Consider the following 14,689-nt stretch of genomic DNA (forward strand, 5'->3'; position numbering starts at 1 on the left):
AAACTGGCACCATAAAAAAAGTTAAAAAGGAATAGTGTTTTCTCAGATCGTGATTAAATGCATCCATTTAAAAATAAACAGAAAACAGGATCCAGAAGAGACCTAATCTGTGAACATGGTCCATGATGGCAGTCCACATATTCTAGTGGCCCATGAATGGCAGTCCACATATTCTAGTGGCCCATGATGGCAGTCCACATATTCTAGTGGCCCATGATGGCAGTCCACATATTCTAGTGGCCCATGATGGCAGTCCACATATTCTAGTGGCCCATGAATGGCAGTCCACATATTCTAGTGGCCCATGAATGGCAGTCCACATATTCTAGTGGCCCATGAATGGCAGTCCACATATTCTAGTGGCCCATGAATGACAGTCCACATATTCTAGTGGCCTAGGAATGACAGTCCACATATGCTAGTGGCCCATGATGGCAGTCCACATATTCTAGTGGCCCATGAATGACAGTCCACATATTCTAGTGGCCTAGGAATGACAGTCCACATATCCTAGTGGCCCAAGAATGGCAGTCCACATATTCTAGTGGCCCATGAATGGCAGTCCACATATTCTAGTGGCCCATGAATGGCAGTCCACATATTCTAGTGGCCTAGGAATGACAGTCCACATATTCTAGTGGCCTAGGAATGACAGTCCACATATGCTAGTGGCCCATGATGACAGTCCACATATTCTAGTGGCCTAGGAATGACAGTCCACATATCCTAGTGGCCCAAGAATGGCAGTCCACATATTCTAGTGGCCCAGAAATGGCAGTCCACATATTCTGGTGGCTCATGAATGGCAGTCCACATATTCTGGTAGCAATATTAAAAAAGGAAATATGCCACATACGGTAACACACACTAACAATTCCAGCACTCTATACTCAGAGCAAGGAGAAACAGAAATTCAAGGCTAGCCTTGGCTACAGGGAAAATGCAAAGCTAGCCTGAGTTACAGCAGACCTTAGCTTTAAAATGGAAGACACACAAATTGGCGGCGTGCATTAGCTAACAGAGCATTAAAGCCTGTCCTTTCGCTGTGGCATCAGACTGCAATTTTTTTTCATACTGAGCTCTGAACTGCTGTTTGTGTTTTGTGATTTTGGTATCTCACCGTTCACAATAGCCACACGTGAGCACTAGGATCTAGGGGAGGCAACGCTGAGGAAGACCTCAGGATCCCTCAGAAGCAGACATGCCTCCCCTGGGGGCTGGCCGCTGGCGTCTCTAAGGAAGAACACCTCACAAGGTGGAGGTGCCACCAGGTGGCTAGCAGGCTCCTTTCTCCTGCCTGGCAACAATGCAGGTTCCCCTTCTGGGTCAGGTGTTGAGCGGTTGCATTTGGGGTGCATCTTTGGATGTTTTTCAGCAGGTGTAAGTGTCTGAGCCATGATTCCTCGCTCTGCTGCTCTTGTAGAGGACCCAAGTTGAATTCCCAGCCCCAGCATTGGGAAGCTCACCAATGACTACAACAATACCAGCTGCAGAGGAGACAGGGTCCTCTTCTGGCTCCCATGGGGCCTCTACACATATCTTATACTCACACAGACACTGATGCATTCACAGAAATAAAGCAGTTTTAAAAACCTTTTTTGTTAAAGCCTCAAATTTTTTTTTACAAAAATTATTTTCACCAGGTTCCTTGTCCTATTCTGAAAGCGTCTCTCGGACCCTTCCGCCTCACCACAGGGCCTACTTGAGCTCACCTCAAGGTTTCTTCTTTTTTACTCAGGTCAGGTCAGCAGGGCGGGAGCTAGAGGCTTAAGGGCCGCCTTTCACAGTGAGGTTAAAATGACTGATAGGCTGAGGCCGATGCCTTCAGAGATGCCGTCTTTGCCTGGGTGCATGTATGCTCATGACAGTTCTTCCCTTAGGGGAACCTAAGCCACTCCGGTGTACAGTCTGCTGTTTCCGTGCACCAGGTGCACCAGGTGAATCTGTGTGTGACCGCATGGTCTGCTGTTTCCGTGCACCAGGTGAATCTGTGTGTGACCGCATGGTCTGCTGTTTTCGTGCACCAGGTGAATCTGTGTGTGACCGCATGGTCTGCTGTTTCCGTGCACCAGGTGAACCTATGTGTGACCGCATGGTCTGCTATTTCCGTGCACCAGGCAAATCTGCAGGTGACTATTGAGGCAAAGCAGAAGGCGCCTCTTTTGGCTCACTCTGACTCACTCAGGGTCTTCCATACCATCTCTCTGCCCAGTCCCCCACCAAGCCTGGCTCACTCTGGTCTTCTGTATCATCTCTAGGCCCATAGGGCACAGATGCACCAGTAAGGGTTTACAGAACTGGGCACCTGTCACTCTAAGTTACGACTTTCTCAGTCCTTATTAGATGTCATTCCAGTCAGAGCTATGGATCCAACTTCTCAAACTTTTTTTTTAACTGTTCATCTGTTACATAAAGAGCCTCTCTGACTCCAGCCTTTCTCGTGTTGACGGTCCCGGTACTGTGAGGATGAGAATGGAAAGGACACCTGGGTAGTTCAGACTTGACTAGTGTGCCATGCTTTCCCTCCTTCCTCCCTCCCTCCCTCCCTCCCTCCCTCCCTCCCTCCCTCCCTAACTCCCTTCCTAACTCCCTCCCTTTCCCCTTTCTTCCCTCCCTCCCTCCCTTCTTCAACAACTCCCACCCTTCCTCCTCTGTTCCCTCCCTTCCCCCTTTTCTCCCTTCCTCCCTCCCTTCCTTCCTCCTTCCCTCCCTCCCTCCTTCCCTAACTCCCTCTCTTCCTCCCCTCTTCCCTCCCTTCCCCCTTTCCTCCCTTCCTCCCTCCCTCCCTTCCTCCCTCCATCCTTCCTTCTCTTCATTTTTAGAAGCTTGAGTTTTTGAATGGTAAGATAATGGAAACCTGAGTCTTGAAAACCCTCTAATCTAAGTTTTCACTTGCTCTAGGAATTTTGGAATGACACCCATTGCAGCCAAGGGCTGCAAACAATGTTTAAAAATCGAATTCTTATTCCTTCCGTGTACATTGAAAAGTTTCACATTGAAAAGTGATTGATTTTCGTGTTTCACTAAATTGGATCTAGTACAAAGCTCAGGCAGATTGATGTTATAGAAACGGCAGTCTTAAAGGAACTTACGTATTTAAAAAAGCTTTGGGTGAACAGTGTGATTATCAGCTTCACCTGTGAGAGAAATTACCCGGGGAGGTGGCGTCTCCCTCACACCAGGCTCTTTGGTATTGACAGATCCATTAGCGGGTATAATTAGAAAAGCAAAATCGGACTTGGAATAATTAGGTTAAAGTCACAAATGATTGCTGGACAGAATAATAAGTGTTGTTACTGCCGCTGCATGATGGGGCTGTGTGCCGAGATTTCTTTTCTGTGTTGGGGAGATTAGTGGTTATCCAGAATCAAGTTCAGAACAGCCAGGGCATTGCTTAAGTTCCTCTGAAAATGCCTGAAGAGTTTCATTTCCAGGGGGAAATGGTCTGCAGAATGTTTGGCTAAACAAAAACATAGTCATAACAAAACCAGAGTCAACCATGTCCCAGGAGTATTGAGAAATATGTGGCTTTGTGGGTTAGGATTCTACATATTTTTGTTCTTTATCTTTCTTTTAACTCTTGGAACAATGGTAAATTTATTTATAAGGAAAATGGTGCTCCAGTGAACAACCCCAAATAATTCTTGACAAAGACATGATGGTAGAAAAGACTACTGTTGGTAAATTAGGGAAGCTCTGGATTTCTAAAGGGATTCAAATATAATTATGTGTTTCTAGACTTTCTTCCTACTGATGCAAGAGAGGACGGAATCGGGAGACAGATGTCATCAGTTCTACAGCAGTGGCCTTAAAGCCATGGGTATCCATCCTTGATGCTCAGTAGATTAGCCAGGAGGACTTACCGCTCAGCATCCTTGCCGTGATGGTGCCCATTTCCAGCAGGGTGAGATTAGAGACAAGAATGGGGGGGATCCATATTCTACATCGACAAATGTCCCAGGCAGTCTCTGAACCCTACCAGTTCTTGGTTTTTATTCATGGGGGTTGAAAAGTCAAAGATTAGTGTTCTGATTTCTGATTTGAAAGAATTAGACATTCTGAGGAAATGGATACAACTGGAAATCAGGCATCATTATATTAAAAGTGAAACCCACCAAGACTCAGAAAGACAAGCATGCTTTGCCTCGGAAGTGGAATCTGGAAGAGTGTGTGTGTGTGTGTGTGTGTGTGTGTGTGTGTGTGTGTACATGGAATAGGAAAGGGACCAGAGGAAGAGGAAGAGGTCTAAAGGAAGGGAGTAGAGGGAGCAAGAGGGGTACATAGAAGGAAGTGTTTGGGAAACGGAAGAGGACCAGGGATGGGGGATGAAGGAGGGCAGTGTATGTGAGTAAGAACCAAGTGTAGTGATGAACATATATGAAGATGTCACAGTGAAACACATTGCTTTGTATCATAATCAATACATTTACTTTAAAAGTTGTGTGTCATTGTGCCTACATGCCCATCAGGAATGCCCAGGCCCAAAGGACAAGGCACAGTTCCCTGGGTTCAGTGGACTTTGGTTCTTATCACTCTTCTCCTGACCTGTGTCTTTTGTTACTTCTCTGTCTGGAACCTGAGGCCCCCCTGTGTAGTGGTAGCAGACCACCTGTGTACTGGTAGCTCCCTTCTGCAACCCAGCACTCGGGAAACTGAGGCGAGAGAATCCCCATAATTCACCATTAGCCTGGGCTTTATATGCACTTAGTAGTAAATTTGAGGCCAGCTTGGATCACACAGTGCAAGATTTTTGTATTGCATGTTAAGATCCCGTGCCTGAGAAGCCAGCAAGAGTCAGCTTTGTGGTACACAGGGTAGCCCAGATGAGAGGGGATGTGTTAGTGAGGACATGATCCTCCTCAGGGTGCTGCCCTCCCTGTGCAGGTGGCATTGCCTCTTACTGGAGAGAAGCAGTGGTTGGCACAGTGTTAGCAGCCCTCTTGTCCTCAGCATACCAAGAAGTGCCACCTTACAATGTAGTGGCTCCTGTGTCCAGTTCCAGAGTTGGGATCCTGATCCAAAGTGGTAACACAGGGCAGCCTCACACATCTGGGATTTGTCATCCAGGGATCCTCCTATGTTCTGCTCTCCCCTGAAGTCTCCTGTGCTCCTGTGTGACAGCGGGAATGTCAGAGTTTGTCCTTCACAGGACCATCCCATAGGCCGGATGTGGCCAGGTGAGCAGCGGTGGGCACAGCCTTGCCCCTCTGCCAGTTCTACCCACTGCGTGGAGTCAGCCCTTATTCCCGCGTTGGCTCTGGCTCTGGCACACCCTTTCCATTCGCTTTGAAAGCATTTGTTGTACTATCCATTGCTACTTTTTAGTTAGAAAATAGATTCCTTTGTTTTCAGCTGGAGATAATTAAATTGCTTCACTAGAGTTATAAATTCCTTCCCCAAATGCTTATCTGAGATCTTCATTTCATAGGAAAGGACCCATGAGAGGGGAGGGAGTTCTGTCTTTTATCCAAGATTTACATAATCAGCAATAAAACCAGATGATTGTTACAAAACAGAATACTAGAGAGATTATTCTCATTGGCAGGGTAGAACAGAACAGCAGCTGCAGTCTGTCTGTCCGTCTGAACAGATCAGCCACTCCTTATTTCTCTAACCATGTTTAATAGTTATAAAGCCTACTTTTCCTATAATAGCACTGGAGTACTGACAGTTTTATAAAAACTAGGCGTTTTAAAAATTGATTTTATTATTTTGAATATGTATATGTGTGTAGGGTGGTGGGGGGTATGTGCCCTTCAGCACAGGTTCCCACAACAACCGTAAGAGGGCATCAGATCCTCTGGAGCTTGAGCTATAGGAGCTTGTGAGCCTCGTGACGTGGAAATTGAACTCCAGTCTTCTGTAAGAGCAATAGTGTGCTCTTCACCAATAAGCCATCTCTCCAGCCATGAGAACCAAGCATTTTGCTTTTGTATTTGTAGGTTAAGGTTCAAATGGAAACACAAAATTAAGATGTTTAATCTTATGTATAGTGTAAACCTTTTGTATTGCTCTGTGATTGTTGAGACTCATTTTTTTTAACCACAAAGCTAAACTCATTCTGACTTACCAAAATTAAAGTCATAAAATTATTGACTTTTGACAGATAGACGTGTTAGATTTTAAGAAAAATTTTAAGGGTGTTATATTTTATTCAGGAAGCTTTCAGCTCTAAGACTAATATTTTTAGTGCACTGATTTGGGAATGTGAAGGGTCAGGAGTTAGGTGGGGATGGAGAAGAATCTAATGGCCCGAGTCCCTTAGTGTCATCATTATCCCATCTGCCAGCTCCCCCTGCCAGGCCTCCACCCATTCTGAACGTGACTGCTTGGGCTTCGTTGATTACATGCACACACCATTGCCACCCCATCTGAATTTTATAACCACTATTTGACGGGAGACAGAACTTTATTATAGTCACATGGCTGTGGTGAACTGCTAGTGAGGACCATGGGACTCTGTCATTGAGCAGGGAGTGGTGATTTACACGGGTAGTTGCAGATACCATAGTTCCAGCCCGAGGCTGGAGACTCGAGTTTTTGCCAGGAGCCTGGAGGCTCACGGCAGTCGGTTAGGGATGAGTTTCCCTCCACGTTTTTCCCGTGGTGTACGGAAGGGAGAGCTCTGGTGCTGTGTGGTATTCCTAAGGACCCTAGGTCTTGTTGTAAACCTTGTTTTTAAAGTAATAAATTAGAGGACTGTGGCTGTTTAAAAAAAAAAGTGCTAAAAACTGCACTCAGCTAAAAGCACTTACCTAGTGTGCACAGGCACTGGGTTCTAATCCTGGGCAACATAAAACATTAACTTAAAAAGTCATTAAAACTTTAAAGTAGTATTTCATTTATGGGTAAAGAGAACAGTGCAAATGGCTTATAAATCCTTTTCTGAAATAGTCTGTGCAGATCATAGTAGTTCTGAAAGTGTAGTAAATACCCAGCCCTTCTGCCCGGCTCTCCATTGTACTCTGCTCCACTGTCAGTGTCTAGAGAAATATTACTGTCCCTCATCTATGTTTTTAATAGAAGAGCAACCGCACACTGACAGGCACCTCCGTTTTAAATACAGTGGTGCACCGTGGACACTTTCCCGTCAGCATCTGACACTCTTGCCTTCACCTTTTACTCTTCTGGGGCTTCACCACTTGAGCCCAGCATTAACTAGTCTTCAACTAGTTTATGAAGAACTCTTTGGTTCCACGTTCTTGCTTTTCAAATGACATTGTTGGAAATAGCTTTGCCCATAAATCCTCTTTTAAATCATTAATTTTCTACACTATTTCTCATTTTATTTTAAAAAATGTTGATCTTTTATAAAAACAAAGAAAGCATGACATGGGGGCTATCATACATAGTTCCATCGCCAGGTCCAGTAGGTTTAGCTGGACTTCTGTTTGTGAATTTTAAAGTAACTGTAAGACACCACACTTTCTTTGTGCGTGTCTCGGTATGTATTTCCCACGGTGGGAGTATTTGTTTTCTACATCATCATTGCTTGTGGTCTGCACTCACAAGTATTGGGTCTTTGTCATCTTCCAGGCTGCCTACTGATATTCTGAATTGCTTATTTCAGTTTGAAATCGGGGTCTTGTTAAGTAGCAGGGTATGAGACGAAGCCCCTGACCATTGTGGGCTGCTCAAATGTGTCATGACAGATTAGGAATCGAGGAAATAAGCCAAGGGAGGTCCGTTTCTGTAGCAGGGATGCAGTAGGGGCTGTTGGTGGGTCCGTGTTGTCCAAGTGCCATGCCCTGAAGGTGCCGTGCAGAGGGAGGAGAAAGCCAAGATGTGCAGGATGTCCATGAGGAGGAATCTACAAACTCAAAGACAGTGTCTCACAGGATAGCCGTGTCAGAACCCTCTACATGTGACAGGATCTCATGGGATAGTCATTTCAGAACCCTCTACACATGACAGTGTCTCACTGGATAGCCATGTCAGAACCCTCTACACGTGACAGTGTCTCACTGGATAGCCATGTCAGAACCCTCTACATGCAACAGGATTTCATGGGATAGTCATGTCAGATCCCATGTAGATACCTCTACAGTGAGAGGCCCCTTCAGTGAGGGTGGCTCTGTGCTCCTCACTACTGGGATGACTAAGTGACTGTCTTGGCCCCGCTGTGTGGCTGTGATTCATCTGCTCCTGTGTGTCCAGTCCTAGTTGTACAAGTGATGGAGTGTTTAGTAAGAGAAGCTACAAATTGCACAGAAGGTATAGATTGCCACCACACAGGAAGTTTTTCCCTTCTCCTTTTCTTATTATGAGATTTTCCAGGACATGGGAAAGAAACTTTTATATATTACCAATGAGAAGCAAATCCATAATTCTTTATAAAAGATCTGGCAATGTCTGAACATGTTATAGTCTGTTACTCAGTACTTTCATGTCTTTTGCTTGTATATTTTGAGATATGGTCTCACTGTGTCCCCCATTCTGGCCTTGAATTCCCAACCCCACTGCCTTGGCTTCCAGAGTTCAGAGATTACAAGCATGCACTGTAACCCAGCTTTAGAAATGTACTTTCTATATGTGTATGCATGTGAAATCTTGTAGGAATGATGTTTTTGTTAAAGCCATATAGAAACAAAAGCTTTTATAATCAATGATGTAACATATAAGTTGATCTATAAGAAATAAACCAGGAAGTGCTCTGTGCACCTGGGAGCCTGAGGCAGGAAGATCCCTTAGATTTTGAGGCCAGCCTGGTCTACAGAGTGAGCCTCATGTCACTGAAACAAATGAAACCAATTGTGAACACCGTGCCCACCTATCAAGGTACTTTCCTTATGGATCACTTTGTAGCGCACAGAACAGGTGTATGACGGTGTATAAGGTTGTTCTGATGTTTGTATAAAAGGGATAGATAGGCAGGCCTACCATGGATGGATTAGCAGTTGTCATTACATATCCAAAAATAGATCATAGCCATTGCCTCTAGGGAAAGAGTGAGGCAGAGTGCTTGGATGTAGACTTCCCGCTGCATACAAGTTCGCACCAATGACTTTTAGACCTTGTCTGCCCTGCTCATATTAACTGGAGAGAAGGCTCAGCAGTTTAGAGAGCTTTCTTCTACTGATGTCTTTGGATGAAGTGGGAGAAGATGGCTGTTTATAAAGTCTGTGGAAGGCTTATGTGGGAAGAAGTGACCCAGAAGGTTCTTCCCAGGGTTTGGATGACAGTGGTGACTGGTCTCTGATCAGCCTCTCCCTCTCTTTCCCCACTGTAGCGGAGCTGCCGCGGTCCTCGGCTGTGAGGCTAGCCTCTCTGCGGGACCTGCCAGCCCAGCTCCTGGAACTGTACCAGCAAGGCTTCTCCCTGGCTGCCCTGCACCCCTTTGTGCAGCCGACGAACAGGCAAGAGAAGAGATTCCTTGAGCACATCTTTAGGGCCATCCTGGTCAAGAAAACCAGCAGGTAAGGAGCCAGCAATGTCGGCACCATGCTGTATGGAGGGAGGACGGGGTGGGTTTGTGTGTCACCACTAGGGCCTTGCCAAAAGGGACAACCAGAGAGATGTTCCATGGCAAGAAACAAATGCCATGTCCAGCTGCAAGCAGAGTTCAAGTTCTTATCCTCTCCTTTAGTTCATGGGTGAAACTCAGCTAGAACAGTGTCTTCTCGGAAGAAGCATGCTCCCAGAATCACACAGCCAGTAAAAACATAATAAAAACATTAATCTGAAAAGCCAGGGTTAGAAACAACATTTTATTAAAGGCTTTATACAGGCTCAATGTTTCCCACCAAAGTTTAGAAATACTTCAAAATTTTGAATTCACAAGAAGTTTTGTCCATCACCTCTGAAGAAAACATGTCTCCCACCCCACCTCCCGCCCCAAACCCCACACTTCCTGCCCTCAACCCCACTCCTACCCCATACCTCCCACCCCATACCTTCTGCCCCACACCCCCATCTCCCACTCCACACCCCACACTTCCCACTCCACACTGCAACCCCACACTCCCACCCCACACCCCTCACCTCCCACCCAACACCCACACTAACTATCCTACACTCCAAACCCTACATTCCCCATCGCCCACCCCACATTGCCCACCTCCCACCCCACACACTCCCACTCCACACCCCACCTCCCTCCCCACATCCCTTACCTCCCACCCCACACACTCCCCACCTCCCACCCCACACCCCATATCTCCCACCCCACACCCCATATCTCCCACCCCACACCCCCCACCTCCCGCTTCACATCCCCACCTTTCTCCCCACATCCTTCATCTCCCACCCCATACCCCACACCTCCCTCCCCACATCCCCCAGCTTCCACCTCTCATCCCCCACCTCCCTCCCCACATCCCCCACCTCCCACCCCATACTCCCCACCTCCCACCCCACCTCCCACCCCACACCCCACCTCCCACCCCACACACTCCCACTTCACACCCCCCACCTCCTGCCCCACACCCCCCACCTCCCGCCCCACACCCCCCACCTCCCACCCCATACTCCCCACCTCCCACCCCACACCCCACCTCCCGCCCCACACCCCCCACCTCCCGCCCCACATTCCGTACTGTCATGGACTGGTGGTGGTTTTAACTTTGTAGATGCCTGGAGGATGAGTTCAGGCTAGTTTGTCCAGCTGAGTATTACTTTTACATTTTGACTTCTGCCTAAGTGGGAAAAGAGATAGACTTAGTTTTTCAAAAGGAGCAATACTTACTCATTTAAAATCCTTTTAAAAATGATAAAAGCAGAAAGTACAATAGGTATAGTTACTTTTATAATACTAAAATTTGAAGCTAGGTATGGTGGTGGATGCTGTGATTCCCTCTCTTGGAAGGTGAAAGCAGGAAGGTCAGGAGTTAAAGTCTAGCCTCAGCTACACAGTGAGTCCCAATCTCTGTTACAGGCCAATCTCTGTTATAAGAGACTTCAGCTTAGTGAATACATACATAAATAAATTGAAGTTTGAGAAAGGAAATTGGATTTAGCCTCTGGCCAGCAGTCTTGGAAGGAATGGGCAGCAAGACTCATGTTTTAAAGTAAAGGGAGTAGACAAGTCATGCTCGCCTTTTAAAAGTCACTTTGTGGTGACTCTGCATTGACCTAACATAGTCACAAGGGACACCTGTGGGCATGAGGTGACATGCCAAGATGGACTTCTCTTTATTTCATAGCAGGTTCTCAGGCTCTGGGCCCTAAGGTGGAGCTTGTTTGTGTGATGGTCCTGGGGTCCCTGTGTGCTTTGTAAGGGAACACCATGCAGTGTCTGTCTATGTTTTCATACTTGCTTCTTTTTGTCCATTGGCTGTGGATCAATATCTGGTGTAATCACTTGAGGAAATTATTCTGGGGACCATGGTGGTTTTAATTTACACAGACACACAAGATATTCATACAATGTCAACAGCTTTGTGTGCCACATATGATAACTATAATTTTGTCTACATCATCGGCTCATGAAATAGGAACCCTGACTTCCTCCTAGTTTTGCAGGGTAGAGACCCAGAGACATGCGGCACGACCACAGTCCAAACTGAGAGTCTGTATTAAGCTTCCAGCAACTGCCTGGAGAGAAACTCTTCCACACAGCAGCCTCAAATGCGTTTTACAACAAGCTTCTAAAGACAAAAAAAAAAAACAACAAACAAACAAAAAACACAGAAAAACTGCATCCTACTTGGCAGTTGCAGCAGGGAGTAAAGCAAGCAAGCAGCTTAACAGAAATCAAGAACAAGCAGTTAGCTTGGTTATTTTGACTCAGAGTTTCTAGAACAGGGTTAGTCACTTTCAAGGCAAGGGTAGGGAAAGTTGGGACTTTTCACAGCAGGTGGGGTGGGGTCGAAAAAGGAAGGCTCAGTTTCAGGTGAAATCAAAGATGGATTCCAGCTGAGACCAGAGCAACCTTTACCCTTTCACAGTAGGACACCAACTCCCATGCCTTCCTTAGCTCTAGATGCTCTCAGGGGAAGGGCTTTCATTCTCCACTATCCTCCCATTTTAGCCACCAGCCTTCAGGGAAAACAAAATTTTGGTAGGGAATAAACAAAGCAAATTCACCACATGTTGCATAAGCATAGCCAAGCTTCAGCGACGCTTCTTATCAGGCTGGTCCAGTCTTGGTGTTTAGAGGAGACGTGCATCTGGGATGCTGTGGGAGAATGCTCTTGTACACTGTAAAGATTTGCCACGCATATTAGTTTAATAAAATGCTTACTGGCCACTAGCTAGGCAGGAAGTATAGGCGGGGTGATCAGACTAGGAAAATTCTGGGAAGAGGAAAGGCAGAGAGTCAGTCACCAGCCAGAAGCAGAGGAAGCAAGATGAAAATGCTGCACGGAGAAAAGGTACCAAGCCATGTGGTTAAACATAGGCAAGAACTATGGGCTATTTTAAGTTGTAAGTTGTAAGACCTAGTTAATAATAAGCTAGAGCTTATAGGCCAAGCAGTTTATAATTAATATACGCCTCTGTGTGTTTCTTTGGGACTGATCCGCTGTGGGACAGAAACTTCTGCCTGCACTGGGGTCAAGTTGTAGGGTGGCCTCTGTGTGTTCTGCTGTGGGCAGTGATGCTAGCACAGGGCCTGGATGAAGTGTGTGTTTACAAATGCACTAGAGCAAATACGAAGATATGCCTCTTCCTCTTCTTACAACCGGAGTAGCACTCCCAAGCTAATTTGTCTGCAGGTCTCCAAAGAACATTCTGGTTCAGCATGTCTGAAGTCAGGCCTGAGATGCTGCATCTCCAGTGTGGTCCCAAATGATGCTGACACCATTGCTCCGTGGACCACACTTTGAGTAGCAAGGGTGGAAAGGTCCTGATTCATCCTTATATATCACCCACACAGTTAGGGTTTACTGTTCTTCTGTCTGGGGCAGGGCCCAAGGCTCCTGGGTGGAGGGCCCATGTTCCGAGTTGCATGTGGTCTCTGGGAAGGGCTACAGTGCCGGGGAGCATCAGTGGAACTTTCTGAGCCTTCCATTGTATACTTGACACAATGAGAGAGTTGTAATTGATGACTTGCAAGGCATATTTAGTCACATGATCAGATGAACTGGGTGATGATGCCACAGTTTAAGAGCAAACCGGATCCCTATTTTGTCCCTTATAAGCCAGCCAAGACAGCCAGAGGGTTAGAAAGGGAAGAAGAAACTAAAGTTCTGAAGATCAAGACACTGGTGTTTGGGAGCATCTTCCAGAGGAGAAGGTGACAGTGACTGTGGCTGGCGTTCATTCTCTGCCCCAGCATGCCCAGTCCACGGTCCCATTGGGTCTAACGCACACTCCATCTTCTGGGTCAACTGAGGACCAGAAACCTTTGTGATGAGTCTTTGGAACTGTTTTTCTTTTAAGAAAGCTACCAAAGAATCTGACAATGCACCAAGTGAAATAAAGGAAGCATGGCCAGTGGATCCCTATTTCCATCCTGAGTGGTATTGGGCGGGAGGAGGCATGGCCAGTGGATCCCTGTTTCCATCCTGAGCAGTATTGGACAGGAAGAGGTGAAGGCTGAAGCAGGGTCATAAGTAACACTCTTAAAGGTGCTTTTGTCTCCTGTGCAATTACTGTGTTTCTGCATCAGGGACCCTCCCCCCACCACACACACACACACACACACACACACACACACACACACACACACAAGCAAACAAGCAGGCAAGCAAACGAAAAATTTTCGAAGCTCTGTATCAGCAGGTAATTGAAGAAAGAAAAACAGAAGAAAGCTTACATGATTAATTTTTAACATGAACAGATAAAGCCACACTTTTAGCAAAGACTGCCAATGTCTGACAGCCATAAATACTGTTAAGTGAAATTATTTAGCTCTGGAAAAGGGAGTGAATGAGTCCTAGCTAATATTTCTCAAGTAGGGCACAATGACAGATTTAGGAAAACTGCCTGCTCTACTCTGCATCCAAATGAAGTGTACTGGCAAAAAACCCCACAGAGCCACTACTTGAAGCTTGGTAAATCTGCAGCATTTGAGCCATGCACACAAAGTTTTTGGCAACTAGCCAGACTTTGGGGTATACACCATTATAAACAAGCAAACAAACAAGCAGAAACCCAGCTTGATTCAAGCTTATGTCCATCCCCATCTATCCGTCCCCCATCCATCCATCCATCCATCTAGCCAGCTCCCCATCCATCTACAAACATCTATTAAGGTTGTAAGAATATCATAGGTATTGTTTGTTTATTTCTAGGCCATCATAACAAACAGACATTATAAATAAAGCAAATCACAGTTTTTCTTTGTTTCCTAGTGCATATAGCAGCTGTCTCTACCTTGTATTATATTCTTATTAAGTATGTGGTAGCGTTATGTTTTTTAAAAAAAATGCACACACCTTAATTTAAAAAGTAGTTTATTGATAAACAATGCTAATGATCATATAAGCTTTTAAGAAGACGATGCCAGTAGACAGGCTCAGTACAGTTGCGACAAACCTCTGGATTTGTAAAACACAGATTAGCTGCAAAGCATGATAAAACAGGAGCCCCATGTTCTCCTTAACACATTGTCCCAGGAACTGTACCTGGGGAAGGTAGAGGGCTCCGGTAGATACAGCACGTGCTTTCCGGGGACCAACTGTCTGGTTGAGAAATTACTCATGGCATATCTGTCATGTTACTACTGAAAGAGAAATTTTATTTTAACCTAGGCCTTATTTCCTTAGACATTTTAAAATTGTGTGTTTATATTTTGTGTGCGCGTGGA

The 14,689-nt window shown here is 45.8% G+C and overlaps 1 protein-coding gene across 1 annotated transcript in view; it reads left to right on the forward strand.

Annotated features, from left to right (window-relative positions):
• Rftn1 (raftlin, lipid raft linker 1) overlaps window positions 1–14,689 on the forward strand; it is a 202,464-nt gene that overhangs the window by 73,861 nt on the left and 113,914 nt on the right. Inside the window, exon 3 of the mRNA XM_048445475.3 lies at window positions 9,230–9,416. Coding sequence (XP_048301432.3) covers window positions 9,230–9,416 — 187 coding nt within the window. The remainder of the gene's footprint in view (window positions 1–9,229; window positions 9,417–14,689) is intronic.

This window comes from Myodes glareolus, chromosome 18 (genome assembly GCF_982192425.1).
Source record: "Myodes glareolus chromosome 18, mMyoGla1.1, whole genome shotgun sequence".
In the NCBI taxonomy this organism is placed as follows: Eukaryota; Metazoa; Chordata; class Mammalia; order Rodentia; family Cricetidae; genus Myodes; species Myodes glareolus.